A 16,811-nucleotide genomic window follows, 5' to 3' on the forward strand; every position below is an offset into this window, starting at 1 on the left:
ATCTATATCTATAGCCATTTATTTCGTTATCCAACCACATAATGACAGCATAGTCACCACAATTAATAGTATACAAGTATCATTAGTATCATGAGATGCTACAGTCCACAGTTTGGAAGCCAGCAGCACGTGGAGCTATTCTTATGTTCATGTTAATTCTTAGCACTTCCTTTTTAAATTTGTACATGCTACAGAATTGCTTTTAAGAGCAGGTATGCAGGGGAGGTCAAGATACTTGGCAGGTCCCTATTATTAGAAGACATTTTTGGCAATATTCAGCTTTTTCGTTGCATTTCAGTTCTGACTTCTCATCTCTCCCTTACTTCAGGGCATATGTGGACCATACTCTGTTCACATCTGTCACTTGATCATTTCCATTGTTTTCGTGCTGCAGGAATACAAAAGATGGAAAAGGTTCACTTACTGTAATAATAAAGTAATATTTGACAAGTTGCTTCCAAATACAGCTTTGCATTGCATCAGAAAAAATATTTCTTCTCCTTCCCCTGTTTTGAGTAACTGTCTGGTTCTGTATAGAATACAGACATTAATCTGTCTGTAGAAGACAGTTCACAAGACAAATAAATGGCCATGTATGCTGATTTAAAAATATACCTCTAGATTTGAGGCTGGCATTACGTTAAGTGAAAACAACTGTATTGTTAAGCTGTGCTGTGTAATTAAAACTCCATTTAATCGCTTACCTGCACCGTATGCCTCTTGTGCTCTCCCTCCATTATCACCTACATGAATTATTGAAAAAAGAAAACAACATTTTTTTCTGGTTTTTCAAATATGTCTGGTAAAACAAATAAGTTTGCACTTACGGCAAGAGTACGTTGTCCTCAACCCCCCTATTGAACAGCTGTTCTCAAACACATCCTTTCCGAAGTAAAATTTTACCATTAACTTGTCCCTGAAAAATGCTTGTCAGAAAAGAGTATTTTTCCCCTCCAAAAATTAAAAAGTGATGAAGAAAGTAGGATTTTATTTTGAAGTTATGAATTAAGAAAAACTTATTTGCAAACTGAACTTTAGTTGCAGCAATTAAAAAATAAAAAAAAAATATATATTTTTCAAATAACTTCTAACTAAGTTTTCTTCAAAAAAGCTTGTAGAAAAGATGCACCACTGTACCCAGCAGAAATCTATTTGAGCAGTGGACTAGTGCTATCTGAAGAGAAATACTGTTTACAGATTTAGTATCTCCTGCAGCACCTGGATTTCCCTGGGAATCCGTTCAGGCACTGGGTTTGCTCCAGCTCCTGCTCAGTTGGTGGGAACCCCTCCGCGGTCTTTCCTCGGAGCAGGCTCAGACCTTTACTGAGTACCGAAGCAAACCCAGTCCCTCCCTCAGGCTGAAGGTAAATGATTGCTCTGGTGACTTCCCAGAGATTTCTGCCAGCTGCAGATGTGGTGCCCTGAGGCTGCACTCCTGCTGGTCTCACCTCTGGCAAGGAGAGGAGATGCATGCAACAAAACACTGCTCACATTTTTAGGTGAGAGATTATCTCTGCAAGACTCTCAGCCCCAGGCCAGAGTCCCGAGGAATAACTAGTATTTTTTGAACACTTACAGTTTGAAGAGGTACCAGTATCTGAAGCCCTACTGTAAAGAAACAGTGATGAATGTTAGTGCCTTGTAAAGCACAAATCACATCTTGTTAATAACAAAATGAGAGACGTGAATAGACCTGAGCCCCTCTTTTGAGATGAAGGACCACCTTCTAGACTCTGCTTGGCTCTCCTTGAGACTGAAGCAGAGGAGCTCAGGATATACAGTCCTTAAATGAGAAACTGTTGGAGAAATTTTATAAGCAAAGAAAAGGATTTACCTGTTCCATATAATTTGGTTGGTCAGTACACCTAAGAAAGATGGAGAAGAATGTTTTACAAAGCTGGCAAAGCATTCAAGTTTGGGACTTGGTACTGTACCCCTGGATCTCATGGTCATAGATAAACTAGATGGGGATAGGGGTGCTAAAGCACTGGAACAGGCTGCCCAGACAGTCTGTGGAGTCTCCTCTGGAGATACTTAAAACCTGCCTGGATGTGTTCCTGCCCAGCCTGCTCTAGGTGGAACTGCTCTGGCAGGGGGGCTGGACTAGATGATCTCTGAAGGTTTCTTCCAACCCCTACCATTCTGTGATTCTGTGTGGGCAAACAAAGAGGACATTTCTTGAAAGCATGACTGAGCACCTGAAGACTCGGGAGGTAGGTGGGAGCAGGAAACCACATCAGACAGGGGTGAAGCTGGCCTTACACTGGGTAGGAGCAGACCTCTTCCTTGTTATCCCCAGAAATAGTCTTTCTGCCCCCTTCACCCTCCCCTCTCCAACACCCCCAAGATCCCATCCAAATCCTCATCATCCCTGTCAGCCCAGCCCTCTGAACCCCATGGCTCGCTGTTTTCCACTCGGGGCCAGCGGTGCCAGGGTCAGGACAGATCACTCACTCTGCACGGCTTTCTGCAGTGAGCCCAGGCGATCCACGAATTTCCGTATCAGGTGTCGGTAGTAGTCGATCCAGGCCTGATCCAGCAGCACTCCCACCACGTCCATCTTGCTGACGCTGAAATTCTGACTGGCAATCCTTGGGTGCAGGCAGTCATTTCACCAGGGAAAATCACTTAGTATTAGAAAGTTAACAAACTCCTTCCTTCGGAAGGGCTCAACAAAGAGGAGGGTGCTTTGGCAACATGAATTATCAGGTAAAGAGCTCTCTGGTGAGGTTACGGGCATTGGAATTGTTATATATTATTATTTATTTGGTAATGCCTTTTGCTTACCAAACCTGGATGGGAACTTCCAAATACTGAAAATGAGAAAGGGGGAGGTGTTTTGCTAATACCCTTGTGTGAATAGTGCTTTGACCTGCTGCAGGCAGGCTCTCACTGTTCTAGCACAACCGCCATCGTGATAGAAAGAAAATGCCAAACATATTAAATGGTGTCCAGGCTTCTGGAAAATGACTTTGATCCCACAGGCTAGATTTTGACTTGCGGCACAGCTGTGAGTAATGGACTGTGTTGCTGCCAGCACAGCCCCTAGGTAGACGGCGATTCAAAGTTATCCCCACCATCCAAGTTCAAACTCAGCTTTAATTTGTACAAGTTGCGGAGATGACATCTTAAAATCCAGCTGGATGTTTGAGCTAGCCCTTCACGCGCCTGGGGAGTTCAGTGATGCAGCAAAATCTCTCGTGGATCTGTAACTTACGGGTGGTTTTGCACCATTGAATTAGAGCTGACACCCAGGCGTCGATTAGGAAGTGATAAGTTATAAATTAAATGTATCACTTGCAAGAGAAGGGATAATAAATCTGGCTGGCTATTAAGCTTGTCCACAAGAAGCAGCAAAAATCGTCAGGAAATGAGCCAGTTACCTCTGCAGGCAGAGGCTGTTCTCTGGGACTTACGTGCAGGAGTGTCACCAATACACATCCAAGAGAGCGTTGCTGTAAACTGAACCCTATGGGCTTCGTCTCTGACAAAAATCTTTTTCTGGTAATGAAAGCCAGTGGTTTTCACCAGAATCCAGCAACTGTGTAGCTGCCAAGGAAACTGAAACTTAAAGGGACCATTGGACCGGCAGGCTGATATCTCTCCATCCTTGTCAACTGTGTGGACGTGGTGCCCTCTGGCTTGGCTGGAATAGGGAGCAGCTTTGCGGTGGGGTGCTGGGACAGAGGGACACAGCCAGTGGGGTTTGATCCCAGCTATCTACACCATATTTTTGCGAAGAAGAAAACAAGTGTTTTCAGCTGGAACATACCTGTTCCTGGCGAGTTTAAATTCCTACAAATAGCATTGCCGAAAGAAAAAAAAAAAGAGGAAAAAAAATTGTTAGTGTGAATGCCAGAAAGGGCAGCTGTCTGAGAAATAGGCATGTTCATGAAGAAAAGCAGGATACTGCTGCTTACTTTGAGGAAGAGGAAAATATCTGTTTGCTCTCTCATCGTCTGCAAAGACTGAAGATGCTGCACAGCCTTATCTCTCCTCTGTTCCATTTCCTTCTTCACTTTGGTAATGTCTGCCAGTTGCTTTTTCTCATTGGACTCGATGTAGCTCAGGATCATCTTCTCTTTCTGAATCATCTCTATCTTCATCTCTTCAAACAGCTTTTGCAGCTGAGAAGTCACTGTTTTTGTATTGCTCTAAATGAACAGATAAGAAAATGGTGCACTGGCTCAGGAGCTCAACACTTCAGCTTAGTGTATCTGCTTATTAATTAGGAGTGTATCTATCCTTTGCACTGGCCTTAGAAGGAAGTGGACAATAAGCATTTGCTTAGAATATCTGATTAAACAGAGGGTTATGAAAATTAATCCTGATATAGTAAGAAAATCAGATAAAATTCAGCTAGCAGTGTGAGAACTGTATCAGTACACACTGAAGATCCCACCTGTAGACTCAATTTGTTTTTCTTTTATTTAACAGATAGAAAACTTGAAAAATGCATAATGATGTATACAATCTGTGGTCTGCCAGTCCTGCAACCTGGTCTGTGCAACCACAATTAATGGTGGAGTGTCCCAGCTAGTTCCTCCAATGGAGCTGTGCTGGGAGGAAGCTTGGCTTCTGGCAGTTTCTTCCACCACTGTTTTCCCTGCTTTGGACTACAACTCTTTCTATTCATCTGCTTCTAACAGTATAATTGCCATCACTTATTTCTGGGAAATTGTGGAGGAAAGCTGCTCTGAATTAGCGACAATCTGGGTACCAACCTTGAGCTGATTCTCGCTTTTCTGAAGCTCTTCTAGGGCAATAGTTAGAGCGCGTTTATGTTCCTGCAGCCACGTCACAGTGTCCGAGAGCTCACTCTAGCAGACAGAGAGACAGCATTGAACTTCATAGCAGGGAAGCAGCACGGGGACCTTTAAACCAGGCTGGCAGTTTGTGGAGCTGATAAAATGGCACAGGCGCCTTCTACCTGCCTGTTTTCACCACCGAGTCCTATGATAAACTGTGTTCACTCACCTCCTCATAAAGGTAGGCCATAACGGAAAACTGATAGGAGCTTGAAATCTTTCGAGTCAATGTTTAATTTTCATATATGTCTAACTTTGTATGTGGTAGGTTAATAAACAACTTTCCTTTTAAATAAGTAAATTTCGCTTTAGATGAATAAATCTCACTTTATCCATTAAAGCTCTGTTCCTGCCAGAATCTTCACATGTGCCTAATGTGATCCAAATCCTTCTCCTCTGTCAGCAGCTGTGGGATCTGAGGATAAGGTAGTAAGCAACCATCTTTTCTGAAGAGCAGCGAAACAGCAGTACTTACTCACCCAGCTGTTTATTTTAACAGATGCCATGCTGTTACACTGCAGGACAACACATTTCAAAGGGGACATTAAACCTTGTTCTTCAGGGACTAGACAGTCTCTGAATAGCTCTGGTTGCTCCTGGCTGCCTCCAGCAGTGTTTTCACACCTCGAGCACCCATGAATGGCCACAACAGACACAGCTGCCAGATTCCTGTTTCTTTAATAAAAACAATGTTAGAAGGCTTAGGTTTTCCATGAGGTATTTGTCACACCTGGAAAGTTTTAATTTTTGAAAAATTGCAAGACAAATACTCAAATTTGACCAAGGTCCCTTGCACCAAAACTCTTTTAATAATTTCTCCTGAAGAGCTGCATTCCTGATTTCCCTGGCTATCTTGGAGAGTTTTAAAATAAAAACCAAAAAAAAAAAAAAAAGCCTAATGAGGAATACACAGCTGAGATCTCAGCTTACTCATGGAGATAGCTTCCCTATAGAGAGACCATCACCAGCTCCAGGGATGAAGGAGAGGGCTACTGTCCTACACAGCCCACTTCTCTTTGTCTGAATTTTTTATAGGTACCTTGGGGAAGAAAGTTAGTTTATGATACACATAGCTGCAAAAGATGCGTCCTGCTAATTCCTGAGGAGTCTGTGACCTGTCCTGAGGCCGAGAGCGAGCCAGGCGTTGCCTGCCCATGCACTGGGTTGCTGCAGGCTGTTCTGCTTGGGCTCTAAACTGGGCCCAGAAATGTCAAATGTAAGGCAGCGGGTGAGCATAGGAAACGCATTTTATCCCCTCAGTCTCAGCTGGTTCTGGAGCATTTCAAGGACTGCAGTTGGACTCATCATCCACTGGGATGATGGCCTGACAGCTGGGCAAACCTCAGGGTAGAGGGAAGGGAAGAGCCTCGAGTGGGAAAACCTGTTTCCCAACCCAAAGATCAGCAGTGGCGACATCCTCAAGGGTCGGTGGAGGAAGAGACTTCTTAATCCCAGCCAGGAACACCCTGGTGAGTGGCAGCTTGCAGTTGCCCAGGGCTGCACACGAGTGCCATGGGCATGCAGGTCGACGGTACGGGCTCACTCCCCAGCACAGCAACACACACTGCAGCATCGACCCACCCTGCTCAGCCCCAAACACCTCTCTCTGCTCTCCTCCCTCTGCTTAGCCTGCCAGGCTGCTTTGGCAACACCAAGGAGGAAATTAAAACCAAATTCCAGCACAGCACACCAGTCCCCGCTGGGGTGGACATGAAATCCCCCGAGCTGCTGCCCCCCTGCCCCCATGACAGGCTGAGAGAGCTGGGGTTGTTCAGCCTGGAGAAGAGAAGGCTGCGGGGTACCTTAGAGCCCCTTCCAGTGCCTAAAGGGGGCTACAGGAAAGATGGGGAGGGACTCTTTATCAGGGAGTGTAGCAACAGGATGAGGGGTAATGGTTTTAAACTGAAAGAGGGGAGATTTAGATTAGATATTAGGAAGAAATTTTTCACTATGAGGGTGGTGAGACACTGGCCCAGGTTGCCCAGAGAAGCTGTGGCTGCCCCATCCCTGGAGGGGTTCAAGGCCAGGCTGGACGGGGCTTTGAGCAGCCTGGTCTAGTGGGAGGTGTCCCTGCCCAGGGCAGGGGGTTGGAACTAGATGATCTTTAAGGTCCCTTCCAACCCAAACCATTCTATGATCCTATGATTCCCTGGTGAAAGCCTTACTGCGGCTTCCTCCAGATCAGAAGTTTGGGGCAAACCCTGCAGGGGCCGTGGGGAGAGGAGGGCCCCTTACCAGCTCTTTGTCATATGCCTCCTTCAGGGTGATGATGCTGTGGCCCTTGTGGCACCCCACGATGCAGCAGAAGACACAGATGTACTGCCCCTCGTCCTGGCAGTAGCACTCCAGCAGCCTGCCGTGCTCCAGGCACCTCCTCTCCTCCGCCACACTGCCTGCGCCCACCTCCACCAGGATGTGGTGCTGCTGGTAAGCCTTGGTGTTGTGCTTGTTCAGATGGGCCTGGCACAAAGACGCGTCGCAGCTCAGGCAGGTTTTCACCGCTAGCTGGGAGAAATCCAGGCAGAAGTCGCAGGGAACCACCTCCTCCTTCCCCTCTGCAGAGTCCTTGCCATGTTGTCCTTTGGAAGAAGTGGCCAGAAATGCCTCCACGATGCTACGCAGCTGGAAATTACTCTGCAGCTCCAGGATGGGCCCCAGCTGGAGCTTGCACATGGGGCAGGAGTAAAGGGCCCCAGATTGATGCTGGGCACCCAGCGCCTTCTGGATGCACTGCTTGCAGAAGCTGTGACCGCAGCTCAGCGACACCGGGTTCCCATACAGACACAGGCAGATGGGACAGCTGAGTTCATCCTCCAGGCTAGCACCCCCTCCAAATCCTTCCTCAGCTCTTGCCATGGCTGCGGAAATGGTGCGTTAGCCAGTTTGTGAGAAATGAAACTGAAAGGACGTCCTTGGCATTGTGCCCCGGTTGGAGATCCAGCCCAGCGTCCTTCCTCTCCGCCCCGTGACAGGCCAGCAGAGACACGCTCCTCCTGCAAACAGCTCGTGTAAACTCTTGTAAACTTTTAGATGTTTGCCCTCCGTCTCAGGCAGCATTGCTCCCTGTGTGAGCCCCCAGCAGGCTGGTGGGAACAGGGGGTGCTGGGGGGGGCATGGGTTTGGACAATTCTCCTGCAGCCCTCTGCCCTCCTGGAAAAATCCTCAATCCCACGCCAGGGGCAGCAAATTAAAAGATAAACCCTGGATGAGAAGAGGATAAGCCTGGCTGGGGTAAGCCAGGAATTCCCTCTGCTTTGTCTGGTTCTTCTCCACAACAGTTACAGATGCTCCCCTCAAGGTAAAATAGGGAGAACCCAGGGGGAATTTGTACTGGGATGTGTTGAGGCTGGTCTCCTACCTGCTGCCAGCGGACAGGGAAATGGGGGCTGGTAAAAAGGCTCCCGGAAAGGCACTCAAGGATAGGAATGTCCCTGTGCCGTACCACCAGCCTTGCTTACCTGGCTTTGCCCCCTGAGACCACACAGAGCAGCAGCCCCTGCAGGCGCAGTCGGGAGACCCAACTCTACCTGCATGGTTTTCCATATCATTTTGGTGTATAACATGCAAAACCCAAAACACAGCCTCCTTGTTCTAAGACTGAACAAGGATTTCTTTGAACATATGGAAAACTGTAGTGTCCCTTAAGGTCCTGCACGCTGCTGGGGCAGAGAGCTCCTGCCTGGGTGTCTTCATGCGAATACCCTGGCTCTGTCTGAAAGCAGCAGAACCACAAGCAGCAGGCAGGGACATCACCTCTTCCTCTCCAAGGTGTTTGAACAATCATAAGAACGAACTAACCCGGGCCCCACGACGGCAGAGACTAGAGGCACAGCAGTTTTCCTCCTTACCGCTCCCTTTGCTGTGAGATTTTTGCATAGGCAAGGAGAAAATAAACATCGGGGCAGGAAATCGCTAAGTGATCCATCAGAGAGCTCACGGGGGATGAGAGCAGCAGAGAGCAAGGGCAACCAGGTGTCTTACCACCTAGTCTCTGCTCGCCTCCCCGGCCACCGTTGCTTCTGCGAGAGGCGGCTTTGGTTGTGCAGGACGGGCAGAGGTAAAACCTGATGCGTTAGAGCAAAGGTCAGCGTTGCTGCTGCTTAGCTCTCTAGCAGTTAACGCTCTGTCAGCTTTTTTTTTTTTTTTTTTTTTACAAACTAAGTTGCCATTGAGTTTTGCAATCTAAATTACTTTAATAACATGCAGCCAACACAGCATTTGATACAGCCGAGCAAAAATTGCAACTTAATGGTATTTCCATCATGATTAACTGAACAAATAGGATAGGAGCTCTTGCGGTAAGCAGCAGGGTGATATACCCCACAGAGGCCTTGCCCTCACACCGATGAGCCATCACAGCAGCCCAAAACCCCATTTCTAATATGCCAGCTTAGCACAGCCTCCACCCAGTAGCAGTCGCAGTAGCTGGGCCTGGAAATACAAAACAGCACCTTGTCCCCACATCACTACAGGAGCTCCAAAGAGCCATCAGACGTGCCAAAGATAGCATGGACGGGATAGTTCAAAGGGATGCTTATTGTCTCTATAAGCCTGAGGCTCTTGTCAGGATCTGCATCCTTAACAGATGCGTTATAAAATGACAGTGTATTTCTTCTGCAGTCTAGTTCTACCCTGACCACTGTGAGAGTTATAGCAGAGTTCTTTTTTGTGATCTCTCTTTGACCGAGGAACACAAGGAGGTAATCATAAGACTTTTCCAGGCAGCACTGAAAGTTGCCACAAATAATTCCGAGCTTCCAGCACCTTGCATTGCTGGTGTCCACCTCCCAGAAGTGACAGCCCTCTGAGAAGCTCTGGGCACTCTTCCTGCATTCGGTGGCATAGGTGCTTTCCAAAGGTGGTGACGCAGATTGGTAAATATTGGATTGGAATGTAAAGCCAGGTGACCTGTGGTTGGGGGTATCAAAGAGTTGAAACCGTAATTTCTGAGATTGCGAAGAACTGCGTGGGGGTGCCGAGACTACCTTGCAACTCTGAGGAAACCCTAATCCACACGCTTCAAGAGTCAGATGTTCATGAACTATAGAAAGAAAAAAAAAACACATTAACAGATAATTGTGCAGATTTGCATACATCCCCATTGCTGAAAGCTAGGTTTCCCAATCCAAGTCATCCTATCCAAGTCATCCAATTCAAGTCCAACCCACCCGAGTCATTAAAAGCATATGTTAAGTGAAACACCTTCCACAACTCTCCTAGCTGCTCCTATGTAATTTTAAAGCAGGTTAATATCACATTTCAAGAAATGCTGCTCTTTCACAATCTTAAAGTGTCTTTTTGCTTTTTTTTTTCCAACTACTGCAACTCTCAGATTTTAGTTTTCCATCATTGCCCTGCAGTTTCATTAGGCATTTTTAAAAACTCCCCAGATTAACTTGCACGTACAAGGATGTGCGAACAGCAGCACAGCCATTTTATAAAAGCTTATTTGCTCAGGATCATTTGAAGTTGTTTTCTAGAACTCTCAAAACTTCCTAGCACGGCCAGTCACAAGAAGTTAATTCTACACTCAGGCATTTGCAGAATATTTTTATTCAAACCTTCTCTTGCAGGTAATGCATTTCAATATTGTGGCATTTTCCGCTCTGGAAGTTACTCCTTCAGGAAACTGAAACAATGGCAGTTGCTTGGGCAACCAACCCCAGTTGCTCAGATGGCATGGATAATTAGGAAAACATGGATCTGCGGCCTTCTAGCCAGAGTTGGTTTGGAGTATGCTTACAGGGATGGTAGAGACTGAGCTCAGGAGCGGCCGTGAGCATGGTGTGCTTCTTACTGAACCCAGGGCTGTATGGACGGCGGCCAATTAGGTGTGCATGTCACATACTGTCACACACGCTCTGGACAGAGCCTTCCCACCCCGGCTGTCTCTCAGTCTTGTCCCTAGGCTCACTGTCAGCAAGGGCTCAAACACCATCAAGAGAGCAATAACAAAGGAACCCTAATTTTTTCAGTTCAGTTGGACAAGCATCCACTGTGCACAGCACCAGGACTGTAGGCTGATCTTACAAAACATTACAAAAGAGTAGAACTATTTACCTAGAAAGAGTAGGTTATTTACATCCTAAGACAAACTCCTCCTGCCCTGCGGTGATGAGTTCTCAACTTTCCCCATGCTTTGAATCAAAGTGATGCTACAGACAGAAGTGGTGTTGCTATTCTCTTCTCTCAATCCTCCCAGAAAACTCCTAGGACATCCGCATCTCTTTACCCAGAACCTATTTTAACAGGCATGTCCCAGAGCGCTGAAGCCCAAAACAAGCACTCTTTTATGTACACACGTGAAAATATTCATACAATGTTAGTAATCAGTTCTTCTAGAGGTACTTGGTGTATTATTACAGTCCTTTCTTAAATACGTTTTTTTAGCTTCTCCATCTTGCTTGTCAGGTAGTGAAATGATCACTTACCAGGTGGTGCTTCAAATAAGGACTGCATGTCTGAGAGGAATTGCCTGAAAAGCCTTAGAACAGCATCTGTTGTTAATTCATCCAAAGTAACGGGTGGCACTAGCAGTTGTACATGAGCTTCCTTAGGAACTGACGTGCATTTCCTAAAACACGCAGAAAGACATCAGAAGAGCAGCACGTCCTCAGAAAACCATCACTGAGCCAACAACTGCATCCCCCACTCCACACCCAGCCTCGATAGGAGATAAGGAAAGCAGCCTCTGTCCCCGCTCTCTCTGCAGTTTTACCAGGGACTTCCCCTCTGACTGGTCTTTTCCCAGAACCCCAAACCTCTTCAACATCTTTAGGATGAAATTCACTCCATGGACAATATCTATCCCCAGAAGACCTTGTCTGAGCCCCCTCAGCCCCAGTTTTTGCCGGGATGGACCCCAAGTATCACGTTTGTGGTTACAGCAGCAGGAGCTGGTGCGGTGTCAGGGGCAGATGCTGGGACAGCACACGAGATGCGCTGTGTTATCACGGCCAAGGGGCAACTGCTGCCCCTGAAATGCAGGGCTGGGGGAAGGTCGGGCTGGGGGAGCCCATGTCCACGCAGCGGTGGGCTGTGGTGGAGGAACAGCTCAGGAGAAGAGCCATGAACTTTATAGACTCAGGACTTCACTACATGTTTCAGCTCCCGCCGCATTAACTTCTTACAAGCAGAAGGCAACGCAAAGTGGAGGATGGCTCAGGATATCTCAGCTCATCCGTCCTTTGCATGACCGCCCTAATATTCAGGTATGAGGGTTGGACTAGATAATTTCCAGAGGTCCCTTCCAACCCCTAGAATTCTGTGTGAATCACTGTCAGAATGGATCTTGAGGTGGGGAGGGTACAGAAAAATAAGCCATGTTATTATGAAGAGTCACATGTGACCTCTGTTAAGGTTCTGGGGCTTCTCCAGGTCTCTGAGGAAGCCAGGCTCGGAGCGTGCCATCAGCGTGCCCAAGGGGCAGCTGTGTAAGCCCAGGGAGCTGTGGGGCCACAGTGCGTGCAGGCTGGGCTAGCAGCCCACACCACTGGACTATCAGTCATGGAATGACTGATAGTCACCTGAAGCAACATGAAATGCAATACCAGACCACCTTGGGAAGAGCTTACCTGTCTGAAATCGCTGCGAAAGCCTGTAAAAGACATTTTGAAATCAGAACTAACATAGCGCAGGCAAAGGCCAGCCCAAGATCTGAGCACCTCTGGGAAGGGAAATGCTGTTAGGTACCTTGGTGAAAAGAAGTCGGTCTTTCTGATCTTTCAGAGCCTCTAGCTTCTGTACATCCTGGCTGGCTGCATCCTTCTTCTCTTTGTATTTTTGTATCTGCATCTGAATCTGAGAAAGCTGTTGCTCCTCGTTGTCACTGAGAACTTTCAGGACCTTTCTTCTTCTGTTATCCAGCTGCAGACGCATCTTTCCGAAGAGGCTCTCCAGCCGATCCCTCCTCAGGCTCTCCTTACTCTAATAAGAAAACACTTTCAAAGCTGTTAGGGACTAAATCTTACATTTTCCACACTAACTCTCACTCAGAAAAGAGCCTGGTCTTTTCTGGGCTGACAGAAGTAACTACTAACATAGTGCCTCTCCATAGGACAACAAACCAAGATGTCCCACTGATGGCAGAAAGGCCAAGCGACCTAAGTGGCCTTCCCCAGCATCTGGCACCTGACCAGAAAAAGACGAAAAAGTAGTGCTTCTTGCACAATGCTTGCTGAAGACTTTCCAATATGCAGATATTTCCTTATTCTGCCCTGGTGTTTTTCTACTGATACATTGCCTTTGGTCCTTTTAAGGATGGGGTGAGGAAAAACAGTTTCTCTGCCTCCTGCCTCCATCAAACTTCCCTCGCTGTTCGAAAGCAGCTGTGATGTCAGCCAGGACGCTGCCAACAGGTACCGTTTTGTCTTCAGGCTAGAAGGGAACATTTCCTTTGCCCAGTGCCAGGACTTCCAGTCCCATCACTTTTACTGGGAAGGCAGGCAAGTGCCAATTCTGCATAAGCAGAATGAACCATGATTTGGAGACCTGTGTTAAATTCCCTGTCCTTTCAGAGCTTTCAGATAGGCATTTGTCTGCTGGAAGCAAAAGCAAGACACTTTGGAGCAATCTTTTAACCTCATTCCTAGCCAACTTCTTAGAACCACAGGCTAACCGAAAGGGATTTCTTGTTGTAAGGAGGACTGAAATGACTGTAACACGGTCTGTATCTTTTCCATAAATATTTTAGAGTCTGCAAATTGAATTAAGTTGGGGGAAAAAAAAGTCAACCACCACCCACCAAGCAGGGGGCATGGCCTTAACAGGAACTTTCAAGCTCGAAGGTTCTTTGGAAACTAGGAACGTACTTCCCAGACTGATAAGCAAGTTGTTCATCATCCTCCCTCCATGAAGAAACCTAGAAGATATCTAAGAAACCACCCAGGAACTAAAAAAAGCTTCGAAATCCATGATCTGAGGCAGGGCAAAAGAAAACCTTATCTCATCAGCTACCAGTGCGCAACCATCCCCAAAGTGATGTGGGACCTTGGAACAAACCTTTACTTCCCCCTCCTGTTCCAGCAGGTTTGCTATGCTTTGATCCAGCGCAGCTTCTTCTGTTTTCACTGTTTCCAGAATTCCAGCTAAAGCACTCTATAAAAATAACCGGAGGGAGACATCAGGATAGGACCAACATACGTGCACACGATCAGCAATTTTATGGAAATGGGTTAAGCTAGACCTGCAAAAAAGTTTGTTTACTGCATGCTCTCAGGACAAATCAATACATAAAGGTTTACTGGGAGATTTTATCCCTGACCTAAATACTACAATTACGAACATGGGAAAGACAATTTGAAACTGAAAACTGTTCATGTGCTATAGCCACACGTAAAGCTATGTTCAGTGCTGACTGCTTCCTTCCTGTTACTCTGCCATCAATTTTCTTTGCATAAATGCATCTCAGGCTCATCTTCTGGCTTGAAAGTGCACCGAGCACTAAAAGCATAGCCACAAGCTATGTGGTCCCTCCAGTTTGGCTCCTCAGGATGGGAAGAAAGTGTTTGTAACATCTTGTTTGATACCCAGAGGGAATCTGGGGCAAAAGTAGGAATAAAAGCCCAATATCCCAAGATGGAGACTTAGCCCCATCCTGAGTCTGCAGCTGTGAAACCAGGGAGAGGTTTCATCCCTGTGCTGCAGGCAGCTCTCTGTGCCACCAAGGCCCGTGGTTTTCCTAGCACAATCTGTGCCCAGGCCACTGTCCTGGCAGTCTCTTACCTGCCCTTGGGCAAAAGCCTCCTCCAAGGTGGCGATCTCGTGGTTCTTGTGGGAGCTGGTGACACAGCACAGCACGCAGAGGCAGACTGCATCCGTCTTGCAGTAGCACTCCAGCACTTTGCCGTGCTGGAGGCATCTCCTCTCAGCCAAAACCTGAGCACCACAGGGCTCCATCAGGACATGGTCTTTCAGGGGGCTCTTTGAGCTGTGCTTGCTCAGGTGGGCTTGGCAGAGGGAGGCCTCGCAGCTCAGGCAGGTCTTCACGGCTGCCTGGGGCTCCTGGAGGCAGAAATCGCACAGGATCACCTTGTCCTGCTGGCCCAGACTTTCCTCCTCCTCCTTCTCCTCTTGGTCCACGAACTTCTCCACGATGCTGCGGAGCTGGACGTTGGGCTGCGGCTCCATGGCGGGGTCGAACAGGAAGCCACAGAGCGGGCAGCTAAAGGGTCCCCGCGGGAACGGCTGCCGGCTACCGGCCTCCCGGATGCAGCCCCGGCAGAAGCTGTGCCCGCAGCCCAGGGACACGGGGGTGCTGTAAATGCCCAGGCAGATGGGACAGGTCAGCTCCTCCTCCAGCCCGGCCGCCGCACCCGCCCGGGACATGGCGCCGGAGGAAGGACACGGCCGGGAAGCGAAACGGAAAGGGGCGGCGGCTCCGGCCGCTCCAGCGCAGGGCTCTGCAGCCTCCTCCGGCAGCCGCCCCGCCGCCGCCCCCGCAGCAGCCGGCCCGGCCGGGGGCTCGCCCGCTGCCCGGGGCAGGGACCGCCCCCCCGGCTCAAACGAGGAGCGCAGCCGGGGGACGGAGCAGCTGTCCCCCGCGTAACTTCTCTTTGTCCCAGCCCTCGGGTAGACGTCTCCGGAGACACCATCCCTGCACGTATTTAAAAGACGGGTAGACATTGCGCTTAGAGATGCGGTTCAGTGATGGTTTTTGTCAGAGTGAGGTAGATGGTTGGACTCGATGATCTGAATGGTCCCTTCCAATCCAGGCAATTCTATGATTGTTGTAGTAAAATTGGTATTAACTAGAAAAATGAAACGTAACACATAATCGAAGCAACCGAGGAGAACCTGCCACTGCTGCTAAAAGTCCTCCATACAGCCCCGACCCTATTTGATCATTTATAGAGAAACAGTAACTAGACATGATTTATCTAAAATGAAATTAAGGAACTAACTACTTGACAATGTAGCTTTGTTGTTAAGCAGGATATTGCTGTCAAGAGAGTGATGAACTGTAGGCCTGGTCAGCAAACCGAGAAAACCACCTAGAACTGCCAAGATTAGAGGAGGAGTAGGTAAAACGTAATTTTGGCAGGGGGAGATCCTGACCACCGACTCATTGACCACCTACACAAAGGATACCACCTACTCAAAAGGGAACAATGGAAGAAGAAAATAGAGTCTGTGCACTTATTTACATAGTAAGTGAAGAAATCTCAACCAATCATTAAAAAGAATAACAATTAATATGTATAAGTTGTTAGACTATGTAATGATTGGTGTAAAAAAAGGGAAATTTTTGAAACTAAGGGGTGCTCCCATTTTGGGATGAGCACCCTATTCCTGCACATTAATGGAATAAACTTGGAAATACCTCTGTTCTGTGTGTTACTGGCTTGCACATCAGGTAAAGAACCCAGATTTGGGACAAGAAGATCACATCTGGCCATCCTCCATCCTTAAAGCCCATCCCTGCGTCCACTGGTCCTTTTCCCAGCTCCAGCACTGCCCGGGCTCTTCTCTCCCCTCAATATCCAAGTGCCAAGGAAAAAGCTGGAAGAAAAAAAAAAAAACAAAAACCAGTTTCCCTCTGCTGCCCTTCAGCCGGGTGGGTGTTCGGGGGCCCAGCCCTCCTCTGGGAGCTGTACGAGGGCTCTGCTCAGGGCTGCTCCCTCCTTTCCTCCTTGGAGTTGTTACGTCTTGGGCTTCAGTTTCTCCTAGAAATAGGAGGGAATAAAAGGCTCCTTCATTTCAGCTGCAGGGCATGGAGGAGGATGGAGGGAACTTATTTTTACTGTTTTAAAAGCTACTCCTCTCTGTTCTCTGTCCCATTGTTCTGAGAAGCTGTTGAGAGGTGTCCGAGAAGCTGTTGGCACAAAGCACACTGTCTGTAAGTGTCCTATCAACAAGTGGTCTCCATGAGCCCCCCATGGCAGAGACCTTGCTGCCTGTGGTTTTCGCAAACGCTGATGTTATTGGACTGCTCTGGTTGCTTCTGGGTTCCTGAGGACTTGTTAAACACGTGTGACTAGAACCAAGCAAGACTCCTGAGCTGCT

The 16,811-nt window shown here is 47.7% G+C and overlaps 2 protein-coding genes across 6 annotated transcripts; both read right to left on the reverse strand.

The window, feature by feature from the left end:
* LOC141749904 (E3 ubiquitin/ISG15 ligase TRIM25-like) lies at positions 1-7,730 on the reverse strand. 5 transcript variants are annotated; one of them, XM_074604173.1, is made up of 9 exons: positions 7,044-7,723; positions 4,725-4,820; positions 3,921-4,154; positions 3,773-3,795; positions 2,455-2,591; positions 1,835-1,865; positions 1,577-1,608; positions 705-743; positions 1-388 (listed from the first exon to the last, which is right to left on the reverse strand). In XM_074604173.1, exons 1-9 carry the CDS (start codon positions 7,662-7,664, stop codon positions 369-371), a joined length of 1,233 nt encoding a protein of 410 aa, XP_074460274.1. In that variant the 5' UTR covers positions 7,665-7,723; the 3' UTR covers positions 1-368. The 5 variants fall into 5 exon arrangements, with proteins under 5 accessions (XP_074460274.1, XP_074460276.1, XP_074460275.1 ...); XM_074604174.1 differs by having other exon boundaries at positions 233-388; positions 1,577-1,605; positions 7,044-7,724; XM_074604175.1 differs by lacking the exon at positions 1,577-1,608 and having other exon boundaries at positions 7,044-7,730.
* A 1,230-nt stretch (positions 7,731-8,960) lies between these two features.
* On the reverse strand, positions 8,961-15,551 carry LOC141749750 (E3 ubiquitin-protein ligase TRIM62-like). The gene is made up of 6 exons (XM_074603809.1): positions 14,532-15,551; positions 13,809-13,904; positions 12,501-12,734; positions 12,383-12,405; positions 11,240-11,382; positions 8,961-9,849 (listed from the first exon to the last, which is right to left on the reverse strand). Exons 1-6 carry the CDS (start codon positions 15,429-15,431, stop codon positions 9,275-9,277), a joined length of 1,971 nt encoding a protein of 656 aa, XP_074459910.1. The 5' UTR covers positions 15,432-15,551; the 3' UTR covers positions 8,961-9,274.
* Positions 15,552-16,811: the final 1,260 nt, after the last annotated feature.

Source organism: Larus michahellis, chromosome 11 (assembly GCF_964199755.1).
Source record: "Larus michahellis chromosome 11, bLarMic1.1, whole genome shotgun sequence".
Lineage (NCBI taxonomy): Eukaryota > Metazoa > Chordata > Aves > Charadriiformes > Laridae > Larus > Larus michahellis.